Source organism: Hyperolius riggenbachi, chromosome 7 (genome assembly GCF_040937935.1).
Source record: "Hyperolius riggenbachi isolate aHypRig1 chromosome 7, aHypRig1.pri, whole genome shotgun sequence".
Classification (NCBI taxonomy): Eukaryota; Metazoa; Chordata; class Amphibia; order Anura; family Hyperoliidae; genus Hyperolius; species Hyperolius riggenbachi.
Window position 1 is genome coordinate 263,197,377 of NC_090652.1, and position 22,454 is coordinate 263,219,830.

The following is a 22,454-nucleotide window of genomic DNA, read 5'->3' on the forward strand; positions in this document are numbered from 1 at the left end:
TAGTGGAAACGGGCCCTTAACTGGTACAGCTCTGTGTCAGCCAAATACAAATATATGTCTTCTCAGAATAACACAAAACAGTGGTACTGGCAGGGCTGGAGAGTCAGAGCAATTATTGGGTACCTAGAGTTGTTCAAAATTCATTGTAAGTAGCTAAACTAGACTTTATCCTCCAGTGGCCACATAACCACCAGTTTTTTGTTTTCCCCCTGGAAACTACTACAGTAGAGTCCCCTAGTAACCAAAACCATCGGGGATCACCGGATGCCAGATACATGTGCTTGCCAATTGCTTGAGCAACCGGCTGAGAAACCACAAACACCCTGCTTTAAATACTTACCAGGCCTTCAGCGATGTCTACCAGTCTTCCACTTGCTCCTAGCGGCTGTCACCTGACCTGCATCGGGTCATGTGACATGCCGACTTGCATGCACGGACGCCAGAAGCCAGAGGAAAGCTGCTAGACATCGATGGAGTCTTGGTAAGTATTTTAAAGGCTCCAAAACTGCCCAAAATCAGCTCAAATCAAAGTCTCCATTATCCTTCATGCATAACGGTTAGTTGAGACTTCCGATTGCCTGAGTTCCAGATAATAGGGACTTTGCTGTACCGTGCTATTCTTTGCCCTCTCCAATGATTTCAAAGTTTGCAGAAAATTTCTAATTATCATAAAAATCAGCAGCACATTTCCATGATGTCACATGACTTTTCCTTTTCTTACAGCAAACCCATGATGGACCTGCTGGTGTTCCTCTGTGGACAGTACCATCTAAACCCCTCCACCTACACAATAGAACTGCTCTCTGCAGACAAAAGTCAGCTGAAGTTCAAACCCAACACCCCCATCGGGATGCTGGAAGTGGAAAGTGTCGTCCTGAAGTCTAAAAATCTGGATGACAAGAATAAAAAGCCCGGCCCAACCGTGCCAGAGGTGAGTTTGTTTAATGTCTAAATATATTCGCTGGGGAGTTTATTTTCCTTCCCATAGTCTGATGATAGCAGGAGAAGCCTTGTGTTGCTGTCATGTGGTTTGCCGGTTTGCCTGGGTTACTAAGCCTCAGAATACTCGTGCTGCAGGAAAAGCAAACTTCTGTGGCTTCCTGCTGTTCTGATTTTCTTTTTTCATCTTTGTGCACAGCATGGAACTCTAGTCTACTTCAGTAGGTATTAGGGGCTAATGTATGAAGTCTGTTGCAGAGAAAATTAGAGCAGTCACTGAGATTGACCAATTAGAATCCTTTGATGGGGGTCTGGTCATTCAGAGGGAGATAAAATACAAAACGGGAGAGAACCCGGGAGCTGCTTATGCTGTAGTATGTTAAAGGACAACTGTAACGAGAGGGATAAGGAGGCTACCATATTTATTTCCTCTTAAAGAGAACCCGAGCTGGGTTCTAAGAATCCTAATAGCAAACAGAGGCTGGGTCTGCGTATACTGCCCAGCCTCTGTTGCTATACAGCGTCCCTCCAGGGCCCCCCTGGGCTCTGCTCTGCCCCGCATAAATCACACGCCGTGCTGGCGACACGCAGTTGTCGCCAGCCGGCTGTTTACCTCTGCCTATCAATCTCGCCGCTCCCCTGCCTCCTCTAGGTTGCCACTCCCTGCCCGCGTCCCTTACCTCCCCGCTGATTGGAGGGAAGGGACATGGGTGGGAAGCGGCGCCTTAGAGTAGGCGGGGGAGTGGCGAGATTGATAGGCAGAGGTAAACAGCGGCGTGTGATTTGTGGGGGGCAGAGCAGAGTGCAGGAGGGCCCTGGAGGGACGCTGTATAGCAACAGAGGCTGGGCAGTATACGCAGACCCAGCCTCTTTCTGCTAGGATTCTTAGAACCCACCTCGGGCCCTCTTTAAGCAATACAAGTTGCCTGGCTGCCCTGCTGATCCACTGCCTCTAATACTTTTAGCCAAAGCCCCTGAACAAGCATGCAGCAGATCAGTTGTTTCTGACATTGTCAGATGTGACAAGATTAGCTGCATGCTTGTTTCTGGTGTGATTCAGACACTACTACAGCAAAGCAGGACAGCCAGGCAAGTGGTATCATTTAAAAGGAAATAAAAATGCCAGCCTCCATATCCCTGTCGTTACAGTTGTACTTTAAGTAATGCAGAAAACAAATGGAGTACTCACAAAATAGCAAGGAGTGGTCGTAAGTACTTCATGCTGCCTAAAAACCCCTACAGCAGCCCGCCATAAACTGTCAGCTCTTAGGCACCTCTATCAAACATACCTCACACTTTATAAACTGTCATGCGCAGGACACTCCTGCCGGTGGGAGTGTGATCGAGGACGCGCGTAGCCAGGGCTGTGTAGGCACAGTGGCCAGCCACTGGCTCCATCACCAAAATCGAAACTCAGCCATGGTGGGGACACAGGGCAGCTGCAGGAGGATTTTTTCCAGGATGGCAAGGGCAGCTGCAGCGGGCCGGTTGAGTTCACTTTAAAGGATACCCAAAGTGACATGGTGAGATAGACATGTGTATGTACAGTGCCTAGCACACAAATAACTATGCTGTGTTCCTTTTTTTCCTTCTCTGTCTGAAAGAGTTAAATATCAGGGATGTTAGTGGCTGACTCAGTCCTGACTCAGACAGGAAGTGACTACAGTGTGACCCTCACTGATAAGAAATTCCTCTTTTTATCCCTTTTTTTTTTGCTCTCAGAAGCCATTTTCTGCTAGGAAAGTGTTTTGTAGTTGGAATTTTTGAATTTTTTTTTTTTCTTTTCATGTAGCGAGACAAAGTCTCGCTACATGATAGCCGCAGCTCAGCGGCATCCCCCCAGCCCCTCCGATCGTTCAAAGAACGGGATCTCCTGGAGGGCTTCCCCCGTCGCCATGGCGACGGGCGGCATGACGTCACCGACGTCGTGACGTCATCGGGAGTCCCGGCCTACCCCTTAGCGCTGCCTGGCACTGATTGGCCAGGCAGCGCACGGGGTCTGGGGGGGGGGGGCGGCGCGGCGAGCGGAGGCACCTAATCGGCGCAGAGCGGCGGCGATCAGAGTGCACACGCAGCTAGCAAAGTGCTAGCTGCGTGTTGCAAAGAAAAAAGTGTCCAAATCGGCCCAGCAGGGCCTGAGAAATCCCCCTGCGCGGCATAGCCCGTGCTTAGCACGGGCTTACCGCCAGGGAGGTTAAGAGAAACCGTAACCAAGAATTGAACTTCATCCCAATCAATAGCTGATACCCCCTTTCACATGAGAAACCTTTTTCAGATCATCAGGGGGCTCTGTGTGGCTGATATTGTTGTGAAACCCCTCCCACAGTGTGATGTCAGGACCATGGTGCTGACATCACACTGTGAGACCCTTGTTGCATTGTGGGAAATAACAGCTGTTTCCACCTGCCAAAAAAGCAAGCAGCATCTCCTTCCAGAGACATCACATGCCAGCAGTAAAAATGTCACCATGTAATAAATGTCAGAATGTAAATCAGGGAGAGGAAGGATTTTACAATGAGCAAACGCTGACTAAATCATTTATATATAATTATTGTAAAAATGAAGCACTTTTTTATTACATTATTTTCACTGAAGTTCCTCTTTAAGTGTCACTTTAAGACGTTTGCAGCAGGCAAAATACATTTTGCGGAAAAACATCTTTAGATGTCCATGGCAGGTAGAGGCAAAATTCCAAAAACAGTTTTAGTTAACATTTTTTTCAACAGCCATGCTGTTGTCTTTTGTCTTTTGTGTTGTCTTTTGTAGGCATCAGTAAATATCGTTTTTGTTTTTCTTCTTCTTCTAGCAAACCGTTCGAGTTGTCATCAATTATAAGAGAACCCAGAAGACTGTGATGAGAGTCAGTCCCTTTATTCCATTACAGGATCTCATCCCATCTATCTCTAGTAAATGTGAATTTGATCCTCGGACTACAGTCCTGCTACAAGATTACCAGTCGCAGAGACCCCTTGATACCAACAAGTCTCTCAATGATCTCGGCTTAAGGGAACTCTATGCCAAGGATCAGAGCAAAGGTAAGAGGTGCTTCCTTTAGTGGAAACAGCTGCACACACAGCCCATTCTGGAAAAAAAGCTTAGCTCATCTGTGTAAAGATGTCATCACACATGTAGTCTTTTAAAGAGACTCTGTAACATCAAAAACATCCCCTGGGGGGTACTCACCTCGGGTGGGGGAAGCCTCGGGATCCTAATGAGGCTTTCCACGCCATCCTCTGTCCCACGGGGGTCTCACTGCAGCCCTCCGAACAGCCGGCGACAGACCCGACTGTCAATTCAATATTTACCTTTGCTGGCTCCAGCGGGGGCGCTGTGGCTGCTTTCGGCTCTGAAGTAGACGGAAATACCCGATCTCAGTCGGGTCCGCTCCACTGCGCAGGCGCCGGAAACTTGTACCTGCGCAGTAGAGCAGACCCGACGGCGATCGGGTATTTCCGCCTACTTCGGAGCCGACAGCCGTCAGAGCGCCTGCGCAGGAGCCGGGAAGGTAAATGACGTCATCTTGTACGGAGGGCCGCAGCGAGACCCCTGAGGGACGGAGGACGGCGTGGGAAGCCTCATTAGGATCCTGAGGCTTCCCCCACCCGAGTTGAGTACCCCCCAGGGGACGTTTTGACGTTACAGATTCTCTTTAAAAATTAGCAAGGCAATCAATACTCTGGGCTGGTGCACACCAAGAGCTTTTCTGAGCATTTTTAAAAACACTAGCGCTTTGAAAAGCACTTGGCTAATGTATTTGAATGGGATGATGCACACCAAAGCGATGTGCTTTTTTCCCAAACGCGGGTCCTGCAGCATTTTTACTGATTTCTGAGGCGATTCAGCCTCAATGTTAAGTATAGGAAAGTGGAAAATTGCTGTGAAAAGCGCTAGATCAGAGCGGTTTTTGGTACAGTAGCTGTTCAGCAGCTCTACTGTAACAAAATATAAAAAACTCTACACCAAAACGTTCCAAAGATCGGTAGGCATGCTTAGATCGCTAGGCACATGCCTAGAATCGCCTTAAAAAATCACTTCAAAAAGCGGTAAGCGTTTGCTTTTACACTAGCGCTTTTTGGTGGGCACTGGCCCTCTTTCTTAATTTTTTAATGATTCTATTGTATCAATCCACGCACCACACTTAGATTTATTTTAGTTTTTCATATGCCCAAATTATTTCTTTATTTACTTTTTTTTTGGGGCCATTTGTGTTTCCACCAACTGTACTTCCTGTTTTTGGGACCTCGATGGTTGTTTATAACTTTATTTAAAATAAAAATAAAACCAGTAGCCCCAAGCATAGGAAATGGGGGCAGCAATAATAACCAGATAGGTATTGTAAACAATGCTGATTTTATGTGAGTTTATGCAGCTGTGTACATTTGATTGGTGTGTTTCCAAGCCATGTTAATTTTCATAAAACTGGCATCCACTGAATTTTTAGCATCTCATTGACCATCTTCAATTTCTGTCAGTCTTCCCCCACTTCCTGTCTGTGGTTTCCCCACTTCCTGTCTGTGATGGAAATTCTCAGACGGCAACACAAAAAAGCAGTAAGGATCCAAAAGAGCTTCTGTGCCCTTAGGGCCTGTTCAGACTGTCAGCGTATGAAGAACGCGTATAATATCAAAGAACCGCAAGTTGAAAAACGCATGCGTTTTTCTTGCGTTCAAATGCGTTTTCTATTGCGTTTTGCACACACACGTGACCCAGGGGAAAAAAAAGAATTATGGTACGTGTTTTTGATACGCGTCCATAGACTTTCATTGCGTCCGTTTCTATGCGTGACGCACAGAACTGCATGCAGCAATGCGGATAAGAAACGTATGCGTCTTATACGCATACATGTGAACTAGCCCATTCAAAAGCATTAGGAGCCGTTTCTATGCGGTTTTGGTACCTGTACGCGTTCCCTGAAAACGGCTAGGAACGCGCATAGTCTGAACAGGCCCTAAAAGTCCTTAAAATTGTGTGTGTTCAAAATATCTTCAAAAATAATAACATATAATATGTTTTAACTAAAATTGAATATAATGAAACATGGTATCGTTTGTGGCCATTTTAATCCTTATGTGTATACATCTGCCTTTTAAGCAGGAATAGATATGTGATTATGATCTGTTTTATTTTAGCTACATCTCCCACAGAAATACGTATGCCACCATTGCAAGGTAAGTATTCCAATCTATTTCCATGAAAAGCATGACATTAACATTTGCAGAGAGAAAAGTGCAAGCAATTAGAATCTGCATTGCATTCACCTTCAATTAGCTGACTGTTTGCCCTGGGAGGCTGCAGCACTCACAGCCCATGTAAACTTTAACATAGAACTTCTAGTGCTGACTAGTTTAGCACTGGCCTTGCATCACTCATCAGAACCTTGGCACCTTTTTTTTGTAAGCAATTGGCCTGGGCAGCCCACAGATCTCTAATCAGATGTTAATTAGAAGATGTTAATATATAATAAAAAGCAGTTTGAATAAAATGCAATGACAGCTTTTAAGGAACGATAAACTACACTTTGGAAACTTGTAATTTGTAAATAGACAATGTTGCTTATGCACAAAAGCAAATATGATAACAACAGTATGGGTAATAAAAAGTAGGAAGACACATTTTTATTGAATGTTATGTCAGTTTCAGACCACTTTAATGCAGGTACAGTACTGATAGTGTGCTCCTCTGTCCACATTTCTGTGCAGCCTGGATGATACTGTAGCATTGCAGCCATGCACTAGCAAGTCACAGATAACAGGCAGTTCCCTCAGTAATCGGGCAGCAGCTTACACAGGAAGCATGAATGCTCCTGTCCCCTTTTAACTATAGCTGGATACAGAATACTGCAGGGGCCAAGAAACAAGTTATGGGAACTATAACAGAAGTTTCATTTTAGGCAGGTTTACTATACCAGGCATTACTCCCATATACCGTACTTATAATGGTGCTTGGCCAGGACATGGTATTTTAGTCTACTGTACAGTAAATCACAGTTTACTGTAGCAAGATTGTACTGTAAAAGCTGTATGTAAGATTGTAGGTTAGAGCTGCATGCCCCAGTCATGGTGCTATGATGAGGTTTGTCACATGACTTATGGATTATAGAGCAAGCCTCTCGAGTATTGCATAGCAAGTGCTGAAGGGCTGTATGAGGCCCTGGGGTTGGATGTTGGGCCCCAGGGATATAAAGTATCAAAAATAGTTATATTGCCCTGTAGGAATGTATCAGGCCTGAGTGTCTCCCGCCTCCTCCCATCATTTTCCACATTGTTCAGAGCGTATTTTAAGCTTGTTGATTAGTTTCAGACATTGAACAGTTCTTATGTCAGACACTGCAATAAATACAATTGCAGTCTGGAAGGAATGTGGCTGTAGACCAATGTATGGGAAAAATGGATGGAATCTCCAAAGTATGCATTACTGTTACATGAGCCTATCTCTCACTACAATACTATGAGGAATGTGCCTATAGGCCCATACTATGTACTGTAAGACACCGTGGGGCTAATGTATAAAGACTGGTGAGCAGAGAACTGGAACTATTGCCCCATGCAACCAATCAAAATCCTTGTTTTTTAACTGAAAAAACTGTAGTGAGAAGAATATGGAGGCTTTCATATTTATTTACTTTTAAACAATACCAGTTTCCTGGCAGCCCTGCTGATCTATTTGGCTGCAGTAGCGTTTGAATAACACCATACGCTAATCTTGTCAGATCTGTTCGATACACCTGATCTGCTGCATGCTTTTTCAGGGTCTATGGCTAAAAGTATTTGAGGATCAGCAGGATAATCAAGTAACTGGTAATGGCCTCAATTCACTAAGCTTTATCAAACGTTTGATAATTTACCTCATGGGTAAAATCTAATTTTGAATTCACTAAGGTGTTATAGATTTATCAAATGTTTTATCGATGAAATGATCAATAAATGTATAACACCTTAGTGAATTCAAAATTAGATTTTACCCATGAGGTAAATTATCACACGTTTGATAAAGTGTTTGATAAAGCTCTGTGAATTGAGGCCATTGTTGTAAAAGAAATAAATATGGCAGCCTCCATATCCCTCTTGTTACAGCTGTCCTTTAAAGTACCACTATCACAAAAAATAACATTTGAATTGCATGTAAACACTTACACATAAGACATACATTTCTTCCAGAGTGAAATACACTGTAAATTACTTATGTCTTATGTAGGTAGTAAAAATCTGACAGATTTAAATCTAGTCCATCTACTCATGGGGCAGTCTCAGCATTTCTTTTATTGTTTACAAAAGCTCTTCCTGGAAAGGCTCTGCACAAAAAATGCAGACTGGCTTCCCTATTTATTTACACCCCATTCTGGCAGTTTGATTTAGCAACTGCCACTCAGTAAGGCCTTGTTCACATTATAGCGTTTTTTTTTTTAAATTTTAAGCGCAGGCGATTTTCAAAATCACCCTGAAAGCGGTTGTGCAATGATTCTCTATGAGAGAGTTCATATCAGAGCGGTTTGTTTGCGATCTGCTTTGAAAATCGGTGCTTGGGCCATTTTTGAGGCGATTTGACTCAATGGAAGGTATAGGAAAAATGCAAAACGCTCACAAAATCGCTTTGGCAAGTGATTGCGTGAGCGATTTAAAAAAAAAATACATAGTATTTATTTTTTCTGGATCAAAAGAAGGAAGCGCTCTGCAAAAGCGCTTACAAAAACGCCCACAACAGCAAGCGAACGCGCAGAAAATTGCTGGAAAACGCGGATAAAAAAAGCCAACCGCGGACGGATACGCAAGCCGAAAGCAATGTGTGTGACTTCTGTGGCAGTGACATAGGAAAAAAGTAATGTATGGATTATTTTACTCTGGGATAAATTTACATCTCAGATGTATGTATTTTAGTGTTTACAATTTGACCATTCTGAAGTGATTTATGAATGTGTATATTGTTATAGAAACGTGTCAGAATGTGGAAATAAAGCAGAACGAAGAAAAGCGGTTCTTTAACTTTTTCCGCAGAAGCACTAAGAAAAAGCGAGATCAGGTGAGACTGCCATGTCTGTGTTCTTTATGGGATTTTCTGCTACAGAGTAGAACAGTTTATTTCTACATTACCTACAACTTATAATTTGCCGTCCTTAGTTATTGTCCTTAGAGCTGCAGAGGCTTCTGGGTAACAGTAGCCTATCTTCTCCAATCATCAGTAATAATATATTTGGGTGTGTACTTTTTTACAGGAAAAAGAAAAAAAAACCTTAACGTTCTTTTCGAGGCGATCCACTTCACCCACAATAGACTCCTTATATATGTAGAAAGAACCATATAAAACATGCAGCGTGTCAGCAGCGGCTGTGTTTAGCTTCCTAACGTCAGTCTCGGCGCTCCCCCCGCCTCCTGTATCGCTCCGGTCCTCGCCCACGTCCCTTCCCTCCACGCTCTGCAGGAGGCGGGGGGAGCGCCGAGACTGACGTTAGGAAGGTAAACACAGCTGCACAGCACGGCTGTGATTTATGGGGTCTGGCTGAGTGCAGGGGGGATTTAGGGGGGATCTGATTAGCAACAGAGGCTGGGCTCGATAGGCAGAGCCAGCCTCTGTATGGGGATTTTGTTGTGAGAGCCCCACCTCGGGTTCTCTTTAAGCCTATACTGCTATTTGATTATTATATCCCTGTTTTTGGATGTTTTCTATTGAAATAAGGAGCCTCTTACAAAGATTTTGTATGGAATTACCTTATATTTATGTCAAAGATTTTTGAGACTTTTTGTACCGCAAGACCTTGCAATTTGCTTGTTTTATATTCTCCAATCATCATACAGCACTGCTGTCCTTTGCATCAGCGGAGAGGCCACATCCAGGTTCTGTGAGGCAGACGGGAAACATGAAATATGGTGCTGTTTATTTGGGCACAAGCATTAGACTGTACATTGTTTAATCCCTTAGCAGCCAATTTATTTACAGGCTTGCAAGTGCTTTATTTTAGCCCATTTTTATATTTTTTATTTGTAACATTTCCCTGTTTCTAATTATTACTGCTGTAATGTGTATTTATAGCTACTTGTCACTAGGGGGCAGTGCGAGACAATAACAGAGGACTTCTGCTTTCAGTTTCTATATTTTCTGCTAGTAGAAAGAGAGAGATCAAAGCATTCCAAGCATTTACAGCACACACAGTTCTGCTGACCAAAAGCAGAGCACTTCTCTCAAACGAGATAACTCTAATGGAGTTGCTAATGGGTTAAGTTGCAGAGCTTGGGAGGTTTCGATGGAGAAGGATTAATTCAGGCCAAATGCCAGTGCTTAGTGTGTGTGTGTATGTGTAGGTGGAGCTATGAAGATTTCTAATGATATTTGAATTTGGCTCAGGTGGATAGAAGTAAATTTTGAGTATAGGGTAAGGTTAATTTGATTGTTAAAGGATACCCTAAGTGACATGTGACATGATGAGATAGACATGTGTATGTACAGTGCCTAGCACACAAATAACTATGCTGTGTTCCTTTTTTCCTTTTTCTTTCTGAAAGAGTTAAATATCAGGTATGTAAGTGGCTGACTCAGTCCTGACAGGTAGTGACTACAGTGTGACCCTCACTGATAAGAAATTCCAACTATAAAACACCTAGCAGAAAATGGATTCTGAGAGCAAGAAAGAGATAAAAAGGGGAATTTCTTATCAGTTAGTGTCACACTGTAGTCACTTCATGTCTGAGTCAGGACTGAGTCAGCCACTTACATACCTGATATTTAACTATTTCAGACAGAGAAAAAAAAAGGAACAGAACATAGTTATTTGTGTGCTAGGCACTGTACAAACAAGTCTATCTCATCATGTCACAAGTCACTTCGGGTATCCTTTAAAGGAAACATGAGGTGACATGATGAGACAGGTGTGTGTGTACAGTGCCAAGCACACAAATAATTGTGCTGTGTTCTTTGTTTTTATATTTCTGCCTGAAAGAGTTAAAAAAAAAAAAAAAAAAATCAGGCATACAGTGAAACTTTCTATCCAGGTTGGGATGGGGTCAGACTATAGCATAACCCTTACTGAATTACATCCATAAAACACTTTCCTAGCAGAAAATTGCTTTTGACAACAGGAAAGAGATATAAAGCATCAACAGTTCATAGATTTTAGCTCTGGCATATTTCAATGAATGTGTCATTGATCAGAGACAATACGACAGTAAAAACTTAAAAGTAAATTTCAATCTAAAATAAAACTGTGAGCTATCTAATAAAAGTCAATTTTTAGGAGCAGGAGGATAGATATAATTTATTAACTCATCAATTTATTTTCACCTCGTGTTTCCTTTAAGGTTAAGAAAGGGACAGGCCTTAGAAACAGGTTAACATTGTGTAGGACGGTATTTCACAAACACTACTCCACCACTCTACCATTAACCTCCCCAGCGTTCAATTTCCCCAGGATTTCTGTGCAAACAGTGATAAAATTTATTTTTAAAACTTTTTTTTTCTGTAACTTGCCAAAATGTGTCAAGCAAGGGTCTAGTATACAGTGCAGGAGAGTATTGATGTGTATGCATGTTTACACTGTTCACAGCATGTTTTTTTTGAACTGACATTTCTGTCCATACCGCTAGGGAGGTTAATAGAGCATTCTTCCAATTGTGGGTTGTCTGAAAAAGTTGGACGTGTGTATGCACCTTAAAGAGAAACTCCGACCAAGAATTGAACTTTATCCCAATCAGTAGCTGATACCCCCTTTTACATGAGAAATCTATTCCTTTTCACAAACAGACCATCAGAGGGCGCTGTATGACTGATATTGTGGTGAAACCTCTCTCACAAGAAACTTTTGAGTACGTACTCCTGGCAGTTTCCTTTCTGGGAACCTTGCTGCATTGTGGGAAATAGCTGTTTACAGCTGTTTCCAACTGCCAAAAAAGCATGCAGCAGCTACATCACCTGCCAACAGTAAAAATGTCACCATGTAATAAATCTTGGAATGTAAATCAGGGATTTAAAAGATTTTACAATGGGCAAACACTGACTAAATCATTTATACATAATTATTGTACAAAATGAAGCACTTTTTTATTAGATTATTTTCAGTGGAGTTCCTCTTTAAGGCTAGTTTAAAAAAAAAAGCTTTACAAAATCTGCTTACCTCTAGTTTAGATAGTAAGCACTTATGCTTTAGGGATCAGCAGTGGATTCAGAATTGTGGATCTTCTACAGTGTCAGTTTAACTGTAAACAGCAGTAAATAACTGCTGATAAGTAGTTTATGTATTGTTGCAATGTATTTTAATCAAATAACTACTCATAAGTAATCTGAATTTCTCTCCAGACCTCTAGTGCCCCCGCCACACCTATACTTAACAAGCCAAGACTACAAAATGTCGTCAGAGCAAATACTGTCACCAAGACATACGACTCTAACACTATGCTTTCCGATGGTCCAAAAAAGCGAAGAGCTCCTCTGCCGCCTATGGGGAGGAGTTCCCATAACACTGCCAACGAAATACATCGCGGGCAGATCCGAACGTCATCTTGTCTGGTGAAATCGGTCAGCGTTGATGACTCTGAGAGGGTAGGTGATTTTATTTTTTATTCCGATTTAACCACAGATTCATCCTTACAGCCAAATTCTGTATGGGGAAAATTCATTACCAGTCTGACGCCTACTCCCAGTTTATTATAATGCTATTAACTTTAATTTGAAAATAACAGCAAGCGCCTTTTTTGAGACTTGAGAAGTGGTGGCTTGCAAGTTCTGGTCTGATTGACAGGAATGGGACAATTATTTCCGACCTGTCTGATCTGTTTCTGATCAATAAAGGGATCGATTTTGCAAAGTTATCATTGGAAAATTGATCCATTTATCGATCGGGAGCAGATTGGACATGTACACACGATGCAACTTTTTGTCAGATTAACGACTGGACAGGAAATTGGATCATGGGTTTCCAGCATTAGCTTTAACCTCCTGAGCGTTACACCGCTCAGTAGGTTTTGCAATTTTTTGCCCGCCAGTCCCCCACAGAGATCCTGCGGCCAAAAACCATCTAGCTAGTACAAATGCCCGGCACCCCCCGATCCCCGCCACTCCCCCGTTTATACATTATTACCCAGCCTGAATCCAGCGATCGGCGCAGCCTCCCCGGACAGCTCCGGTCTTCACTATGGGGAGGATCGCACATGACGTCACGCGTAAACCCGATCCTCCCCATTGAGAGACCGGAGCTGTGCAGGGAGGCTGCGCGATCGCTGGATCCAGGGGGGGGGGTAACGTATAAAATTGGGGATCGCAGAGGAGCGGCGGGTGCCCGACACTTGTACTAGCAAGCCTAGTGCTAGCTAAAGCATTTACAGTCATTTGGTTAAAAAAATGTATTGTGGGGGACTCCTGGGGCCACAGAGCGGTAGGCCCAACACAGTTTCAGGCATACCACTAAGGAGGTTAATAGAGTCGGAGTCACAGACCTTCAACAAGCATGCAGTGTAGTGATCACAATTTTCCAAACAACGTAACCACCACAGCCAGTCTTTTAAAATGTGGAATGTATTGCAACTTCCACCTTCGTAACATCTGTAAGATTCGCCCTTTCCTGACCTCTGCCACCACCAAACTCCTCATCCATGCCCTCATAATTTCCCGCCTCGACTACTGCAATGCCCTTTTGTCTGGTCTCCCTATGACCCGAATAGCCCCACTGCAGTCCATCATGAATGCGGCAGCCAGAATTATCCACTCCTCCCATCGCTCCACTAGGGTGGCTCTCCTCCGTGAATCCCTCCACTGGCTTCCTATCCAGTCCAGAATCAGATTCAAGATGTTGTGTCTGACCTACAAATCTGTTCACAAAACCTGTCCAACCTACATTTCTGATCTTACTCATAGATACACACCTAGCCGCTCACTCCGCTCCTCCAATGAACGGCGCCTGACTGTCTCCCGCATCACCCAGTCCCATGCACGCCTCCAAGACTTCTCAAGAGCCGCTCCAACACTATGGAACTCCCTACCTCCACCCATTAGGGCAGCTCCCTCCTTCAACACCTTCAAGAAGGCCCTCAAAACTCACCTTTTCACTCTGGCCTACCACCCCTCACAATTACTCTAAACCCGCAGCTGAACTCTGGTCCCCACCTCTCGTGTCCCTACCTCTCCCTCTAGATTGTAAGCCTTTGGGCAGGGTCCTCCTCCTTTTGTGTCCTACCTGATCATGCACCTCCATTACTGTGCACTCATGCTATGCATCTGAGTGAACCTAACTTGCCTAATCTCCATGCTTCCATCCAGTGACTGACTGAGCATTACCTTGTGCTCATACTGTGCAGTGTGATCTGGTTTTCTTGTATTCCTGTATTGTCGTGTTGCTGTATGTCACCCCTAAATATTGTCTGTAACCTAAATTTATGTCCAGCGCTGGGTAATATGTTGGCGCTTTATAAATACAATAAATAATAATAATAATGTATTACCACAGGAAGTAGTTTTGGCAAACTCTATATCTGCATTTAAAGCGGAACTGTAGATATATAATAAACACATTGTTTCACTTACCTGGCAGCTGTCCTGTCCCGCACCGTTCCTCAACGAGTTTCCGTTCCCCCCCCTCCCCCCCCCCCCCCCCTGTGCTCCGTTCTGTACCTCGTCTTGTAAGTCGATGCCAGCGCAGTCCTGCCAAGCATATCCTTTCTTCGCGTTTCCCTCTACAATAGCGGGCCATAGCCGCGCAGTGGCCCGGCGGCGAAACCGAAAATAGCTGGCTGCGGGAGAACGGAGGCTCGTTGAGGAGCGCCGCGGGACAGGACGGCCGCTAGGGGCTTGGGGAAGGTAAGTGAAATAATGTGTTTAATTTCTATCTACAGTTCCGCTTTAAGGGGGGCGTAGATGCTTTCCTTGCGTTGAAAGACATCCATGGTAATAATTACTAGGTAATGCCCAGTGATGTTGATCCAGGGATTTTATCTGATTGCAATTTGGAGTCGGGAAGGAATGTTTTTTTTTTCTCTTTTGGAGATAATTGGACCATGCCTTGTAAGGGATTTTTACCTTCCTCTGGATCAACAGGGAAATGTGAGGGAGCAGGCTGGTGTTGTACCTTATTTATTGGTTAAACTCCATGGTTATATGTCTTTTTTTTTCAACCCAAACAACTACTGTATGTAAGTATGTAGAGAGCACAGCTTCGCTTACTGACTCTGATTTATAAATACAGCAGCTGGATCCCCAAAGTTGACAAAGTTCTGGGGAGTCTATTAGCGTCAGAATGGATAAGGAGCAGCACCTGACATTTTCCTTTTTATTTAGCAAAAACAACTAGTTTATTAAACTATATGTATAAGTAACATACAATTTTACTCTTTAAGGAGGACTTCTCTGCTCTAAAGATAAGCAACAGCATAATAACCTTTACAGAAAAAGATTTATTTGTTACAGCCCACTGAACGCCTACTTAGATTCTGCGGAGCGGTTATTTCCTGGTGTCATGGGAACAGAGAAAATGCTAACCCTGTGTTTATTTATAGCCTGTCTGAACGGCACAAACCTAGCACAAATCAGTCAGAGATGAAAGCTCAAATTACAGTGGCTCATTACTAGCAGATAAGGGAGAATTAGACAGGCTGTTACCTCTAAATACACACAGTGTGGGTGTCTCTGTGTTTTTCTTCTCTTCTTTGCAAGAGTTTAGGTCCTCTTTAAATGTGTATAACAAAAACACTGTGCCTGAATTTGGGAATATATGTTGGATGGGCAATTTTGTTTAACCAAAACTGTTCTATATTCTCCTTCTCTGCAGTCTGGAGGGTTTGACAGATCAAGAACTGGTTCTTTCCAGCACAGCGCAACAGCGGTCTTTAACTCATCATTCAGAAGTACAAAACGCAAAGCACCACTGCCTCCTTCTCCTCCGCCAAAGCCGCCACATACCAGCGATGAGAACAGCAACGACATTGGTAGAACTCTTCTCTGTTTACACAGTTACTGATGGAATGTTCCTGTGATAAGATTACGTTGTAGAGCCACTATCTTCTATATACTACTAGACTGTACCAGTGCTTACATCATGTTCAGCTCCTGTTATTATTTTTATAGCGTATATATACATCTTCCACAGCGCTGTACAGAGTATATTGTCTAGTTGCGTAACTGTCCCTCAGAGGGGCTCACAGTCTAATCCCTACCATAGTCATATGTCTATGTATGTATTGTGTAGTGTATGTATCATAGGGCCAATATAGGGGGAAGCCAGTCAACTTATCTGTACGTTTTTGGGATGTGTGGGGAAACTCGGAGGGACTGAAGGAAACCCACACAGAGACGGGAAGAACATACAAACTCTGTGCAGATAGTGCCCTGGCTGGAATTTGAAACGGGGACCCAGCTCTACAAGGCGAGAGTGTTAACCACTAGGACATTATGCTGCCCTTGGACTTCTGCTGATGGTGGCACCATCCACCTCATTAGTTTGATGAACCCCATAACTAACCTAATGTGTGGAGAGCCATTCTTCCTCTTTCTGATCTTTCTGACATCAGTAGTGTCTGAATCACACTCCTGAAACAAGCAAGTGACTAATCTAGTCAGACTTCAGTCAGAGCACTTGATCTGCATGCTTGTTCTGAGTCTACGGCTAAAAGTATTAAAGAGAATCTGTATTGTTAAAATCGGATCAACACTGAAGGCAGATCAACACTGAAGAGTTGGCAGCCTTCCAGACACAGGGCGACAAGTCCGACAGGGGAAAGATACATTGATTTATTACAGAGACAGTGATAGTAGAAAGTGCTGCAGTAAGCCAGAGCACATTAGAATAGGTTTAGGAACTTGTAGGATGGTAGAAAAAAGGATGACATTTTTGTTACAGAGTCTCTTTAAAAGTAGAGAATCATCAGGACAGCCAGGCACTCTGCTTTGTTTAAAAGGAAATTTCTGGTATTGTATAAAAGGAAATAAATATGGCCACCTCCATATCCCTCTCACTTCAGGTGTCCTTTAAGATGCTTATACACTAAGCAATGGCCACCTAGTGTAGGAAAGGTTCAATCACTCCGATGATCTGATATTGCTTTGCTTCACATTTGTATATGGGTATAAGAAAACGCATTAGGAATATGCACAAAAGATATATGGACATGTATGCGGAAATACCTGGTCACCAAATGCACTGAAATCATTGGACATGAGAAAACGCATTTTTCAAAAATATATACATTTTTGCAAAAATGTGAATCTTCTGAAAATCCGTCATATTTTTTGCAATTATCTCTGGTTTAAAATGCACATTTTGAGGCAAAAATACAAGCTGATCCCTTCTGAACAGAACATCTGAAATGGTTTTGATGGCTATACGTGAATCTAGTATAGAGAAAATAACAACTGCCTCTCCTTTTATATTATAGTCCATATTTCTGAAGAAGTGAATTATGTGAAAATGCAGGAATATGAAAAGCAACTTGATACAACTCCTCCAACAGGTATTTGATCCTTGTACTTCTTTTTTGGCTGACAAATAATGCCTGAGCATACTGTGCATCCGGAAAGTATTCACAGCACCTTACTTTTTCCAAATATTGTTATCTTACAACCTTATTCCAAAATGGATTACATTCATTTTCTTCCTCAGAATACTACACACAACACCCCATAATGACAATGTGAAAAACGTTTACTTGACGTCTTGGCGAATGTATTAAAAATAAAATAAAATGACAAATCAAATGTAGATAAGTATTCACAGCCTTTGCTCAATACTTTGTCGATGCACAATAGCCTGAAATCTTTATTAATATGATATCACAAGCTTGGCACACCTATCCTTGGCCAGTTCACCTATTCCTCTTTGCAGCACCTCTCAAACTTGGATTGGATGGAAAGCATTGGTGCACAGCCTGTGGATCAGGTTTTCATACACGATGTCTCTGTACATCGCTGCAGTCATCTTTCCCTTTATCCTGACTAGTGTCCCAGTTCCTGCCATTGAAAAACATCCTACACAGCATGACGCTGCCACCACCGTGCTTCACTGTAGGGATGGTATTGGCCTGGTGATGAGCGGTGCCTTGTTTCCTCCAAACTTGATGCCTGACATTCACACCAAAGAGTTCAATCTTTGTCTCATCAGACCAGAGAATCTTGTTTCTCATGGTCTGAGAGTCCACTCCAGGTGGGCTGCCATGTACCTTTTACTAAAGAGGGACTTCCGTCTGGCCACTTTACCATGCAGGCCTGATTGGTGGTTTGCTGCAGAGATGGTTGTCCTTTAGGAAGGGTTTCCTCTCTCCAAAGAGGACCTGTAGAGCTTAGACAGAGTTAACATCGGGTTCTTGCTCACCTCCCCGACTAAGGCCCTTCTCCCCTGATCACTCAGTTTAGATGGCCAGCCAGCTCTAGGAAGAGTCCTGGTGGTTTTGAACTTCTTATGCTTGATGGAGGCCACTGTCCTCATTGGACCTTCAAATCAGAAATATTTATTTCGCCAAGTACAGCAGGTGCTACTGTACCTAGGATTTTTCTTACATTTCAGACATTTTCTGTAACCTTCCCCAGATTTGTGCCTTAAAGCAATCCTGTCTCAGTTGTCTACAGACAATTACTTTGACTACGTGCTTGGTTTGTGCTCTGACATGAACAGTCAACTGAGGGACCGTTTTATATACAGGTGTGTGCCTTTCCAAATCATGTCCACTCAACTGAATTTACCACAGGTAGACTCAAATTAAGCTGCAGAAACATCTCAAGGATGATCAGGGGAAACAGGATGCACCTGAGCTCAATTTTGAGCTTCATGGCAAAGGCTGTGAATACTTATGTACATATGATTTTTCTCAATTTGTGTTATTTTTAGCTAATTTGCAAAAACCTCAAGTAAACTTTATACACATTGTCATTGTGGGGTGTTGTGTGTACAATTCTGGGGGAAAATTAAATTTAATCCATTTTGGAATAAGGCTGTAACATTACAAAATGTGGAAGGAGTGATACACTGTGAATACTTTCTGGATGCACTATATCTGAAACAGACTGTGGTAGTAAATATCCAAAAAGCAAATTTCCTGTGGAGTACAGGGCAGGAGTATTGTGGTCCATCAGTCCCGGTTCCCATTGACTACTAAAGCCATGTAGATGTGTTACATTTTCTTTCCCAAGGCGATTAATCATGCGATGAGACTGATTTACAAATGTGTGGTCAGCATTAGATTCTGGGAGAAGAGGCATCTTGGGATGAGGTATAGGAGGATATTATGATTGCAGTAAGAGCCAGCTCATACAGTTAATAGAAGGATTCACTGTGCTTTCTGATGCTCCTATAGCACCACCTACTGGCCAGAAGTGAAACAGGGACCTTAGACTAATGGCTGAAGATGCTTATCAGCAGTTGTCTAGCAGCCCCAGTGCTCGATCACATCTTGTCACTTCCCGGTTAAGCTACAGCTGTGATAGATTGCAGTACTGTGCCCCTCACACTCCTGCCCTGCAGCCTGTCTGGAGATCTGTGGCTGCCTAGACTGGACTACAGTCCCATTTCTATGGAGGCAGAATGCAGATCAAATCTAAAATCTTCTTGGTGTTGTGTTGTCATTGCTTACTGCTATGGAAAGCTCAATGTTTCGCTGTAAGCAGTGGCATGGCAATAGGGGATGCAGAAGTTGCAACTGCACATGGGCCCTTGGACCAACAATGGTTTTATGCTAGGATCACATCTATATATGCTTTGAATATCGGTACTCTTTAACACACTGTTCCCATCCTCTGCTTACATCTCTCATACTGTGGATGTCCTTGGCATGTTTTGTTGCACCATATGAATTATGTATTGAGTGTTTGAAGGGCCCAATGTAAAACTTGCACTGGGGCCCAAAGCTCCTTAGGGCCCTTTTCCACTAGCAATCACAATAAATAAATCACAAACGCACGCGATTTTCATTAATTTTGTTTTGCAATTTTGATTTTTCATTTGCATTGTGATATCCCTCTTAAAATTGCTCTAGAAAGCGTTTGCGATTTGTGATTTACAAATCGAATCACTATAGTGGAAAATACTACTCATGATTTTCTATGATAAAGTAGCAACCCTAGCGATTTAAAAATCACTAGCGATTTTGCAATTCAGCTGTGCAGTGGAAAAAGGCCCTTAGTTGCGCTACTGACTGTAAGGTCCGGTTTCCACTACTTAGTAATGCGAATTTGGCTACCTAGCCACATCGCATCACTTCTGCCGCTGGCCGCATCACTTCCGCATCTCCTGATGCGGCAGTGTATTGAAGGAGATGGGACGCGGCCGTGTGAGAATCTGCAGCATGCTGCAGATTCTCGGATCGCTCCGCACAACATGCACGCAGTGTAAACTCTTCCATATCCGTGCATGTGTTTCAGGACACCTGCGGTGCGATACAGCTATGTAGCCGCATCGCACCTCTCCTAGTGGAAACGGGCCCTAAGGCTTAGTGCCCACTAGCGGCAGTTTCGCCGCTGAAAGCACTGCACCAACCAAACACTGACGGGATGGTTCTACAGCAGCATTCCAATCTTGGAGCAAAACCCAAAAGCGCTGCCTGCTGCAATGTTGCCATTTACCTATAGCGATAACTATGCAAGGCAATGAGGGCCTTTCTCGGTCACTTGCTGTATCTCTGCGATTCAGGAATCAAAGCGATTTCTGAATTGCTCTGTTGAGCAGCTGGATTCAGGCCCGGTTCACACTTGCGGTTGTTTGCCAAACGGACCGGATGACCTGACCGGATCCGGTCTGGATCCGGATCGGAACCGTACGGTTCTGATCCGGATCCGATCCGGATCCGGTCAGGTTGCATCAGGTGTTCATCAGGATGCGATCCGGATCCGTTTGGCAAAAGTAACGTAAAAAACAAAAAAAATGTTGGGGTCTGGGAGGTCAGCAGAAGGGGGACCTGTGGAATCAGGCCCTCTGCTGTTTAGCACTCACCTCCACCTGCGACATGCTGCCAACATCTCCGGATCCGGATCCAGCTGTGCTGCTCCACTCCAAAATGCTTGCCCATGTGTCCCCATCCAATATCGCCGCAACAATCCGCATAGGAAGTGGGGTAGAACATCCGGATTTCTCAGCCAGTGTGTTGTGCGCTCTCCGGTTCCCGTTGGTTTGTATTGGCCGGATGGTGCAGTCCGGCTCCGCCCCGGATACGGCTGCCGGAGGAGCCGGATCAAAAAATAGCGCATGTTGGAACGGAGGCCGGAGTCCGGATCCGGCCCGGATCTGGTCCGGCTCCTGTCCGGCAGGACGGACGCATGTGAACGGACGCATAGCCTTTCATTGCTATGCCGTGCGTCCGTTCCGTCCGTTCTGCAAGCGGTGCGGCTCCGGCACGGCGATTCCGGACGGCCACCGCTAATGTGAACCGGGCCTAAAGCGGACCCAAACCAAACATTTTTTTAATTAAAAATATTTAGTTGCACCACTCTGACACATACAATGATAAATAAACACTCCTTCAAGCCTATGAGCATTTCAATGCATGCTTTTCACCCTTCTCTTTTCATAGCTAGGATTATACTGGGGGCAGCCATTAGCAATTCCTCCATTGCCGGACACCACCTACTCCACCAGTTTGCCGTAAAAACTCCGGCAATTTGAAAGGAAGGGAGGGGTTCCTCCAATAAATGTAAAATATTTTATATTTGTCATCATGCAGCTGAAAAAAGGCTGCTATTTATTATTATAATTTAGAAAATAGATTTTATTTCTGAAATCTTGTATTTTTAATTTGGGTCCACTTTAACACAGACCTGAACTCAGAATTTCCTCTCTGCTCTAAAAGGTAAGCAACAGCATAATAACCTTTAACCCTCCTGGCAGTATAAAAAAATACGCCAGGAGGCAGCGCGGCAGTTTTTTTTTTTATTTTTTTTTTCTATATCATGTAGCGAGCCCAGGGCTCGCTACATGATAGCCGCTGCTCAGCGGCATCCCCCCGCCCTCTTCGATCGCCTTCGGCGATCTCCGATCAGGAAATCCCGTTCAAAGAACGGGATTTCCTGGAGGGCTTCCCCCGTCGCCATGGCGACGGGGCGGAATGACGTCACCGACGTCACTGACGTCGGGTCGTCATTGGGAGTCCCGGGCCACCCCTCGGCGCTGCCTGGCACTGATTGGCCAGGCAGCGCACGGGGTCTGGGGGGGGGGGGGGGCACGCGCCGCACCGTATAGCGGCGATCGGGCGCGCGGCGGCGGCGATCAGGGTGCTGGCGCAGCTAGCAAAGTGCTAGCTGCGTCCAGCAAAAAAAAAATTAAACAAATCGGCCCAGCAGGGCCTGAGCGGCACCCTCCGGCGGCTTACCCCGAACTACGTTCGGGGTTACCGCCAAGAAGGTTAAAGAACAGGTTTTTTGTTTGTTTGTTTGTATTGGTTACAGCTGATACAAATCCTGCAATAAATCTGTAATGTGTCTACTTTCATGGAAGCAGACATGGGGTTAACATCCTGTGTTTACAAATTAGCTGCTCTGCAGTAGCAGAGGAGATTCCAGAGCTGACACAGCTGAGAGATCACATTACAGTGGTGATTAGACACATGAGGGGGAATTAGACAGGCTAA

General features: G+C 44.0%; 1 protein-coding gene across 6 annotated transcripts in view; it reads left to right on the top strand.

The window, feature by feature from the left end:
• COBLL1 (cordon-bleu WH2 repeat protein like 1) overlaps window positions 1-22,454 on the top strand; it is a 194,583-nt gene that overhangs the window by 139,830 nt on the left and 32,299 nt on the right. For all 6 annotated transcript variants that reach the window (XM_068245619.1, XM_068245622.1, XM_068245620.1 and 3 more), the window contains 7 exons: window positions 724-931; window positions 3,746-3,974; window positions 6,069-6,107; window positions 8,867-8,955; window positions 12,220-12,462; window positions 15,680-15,836; window positions 17,283-17,357. In XM_068245619.1, the coding sequence (XP_068101720.1) occupies window positions 724-931; window positions 3,746-3,974; window positions 6,069-6,107; window positions 8,867-8,955; window positions 12,220-12,462; window positions 15,680-15,836; window positions 17,283-17,357 (1,040 nt within the window). The remainder of the gene's footprint in view (window positions 1-723; window positions 932-3,745; window positions 3,975-6,068; window positions 6,108-8,866; window positions 8,956-12,219; window positions 12,463-15,679; window positions 15,837-17,282; window positions 17,358-22,454) is intronic.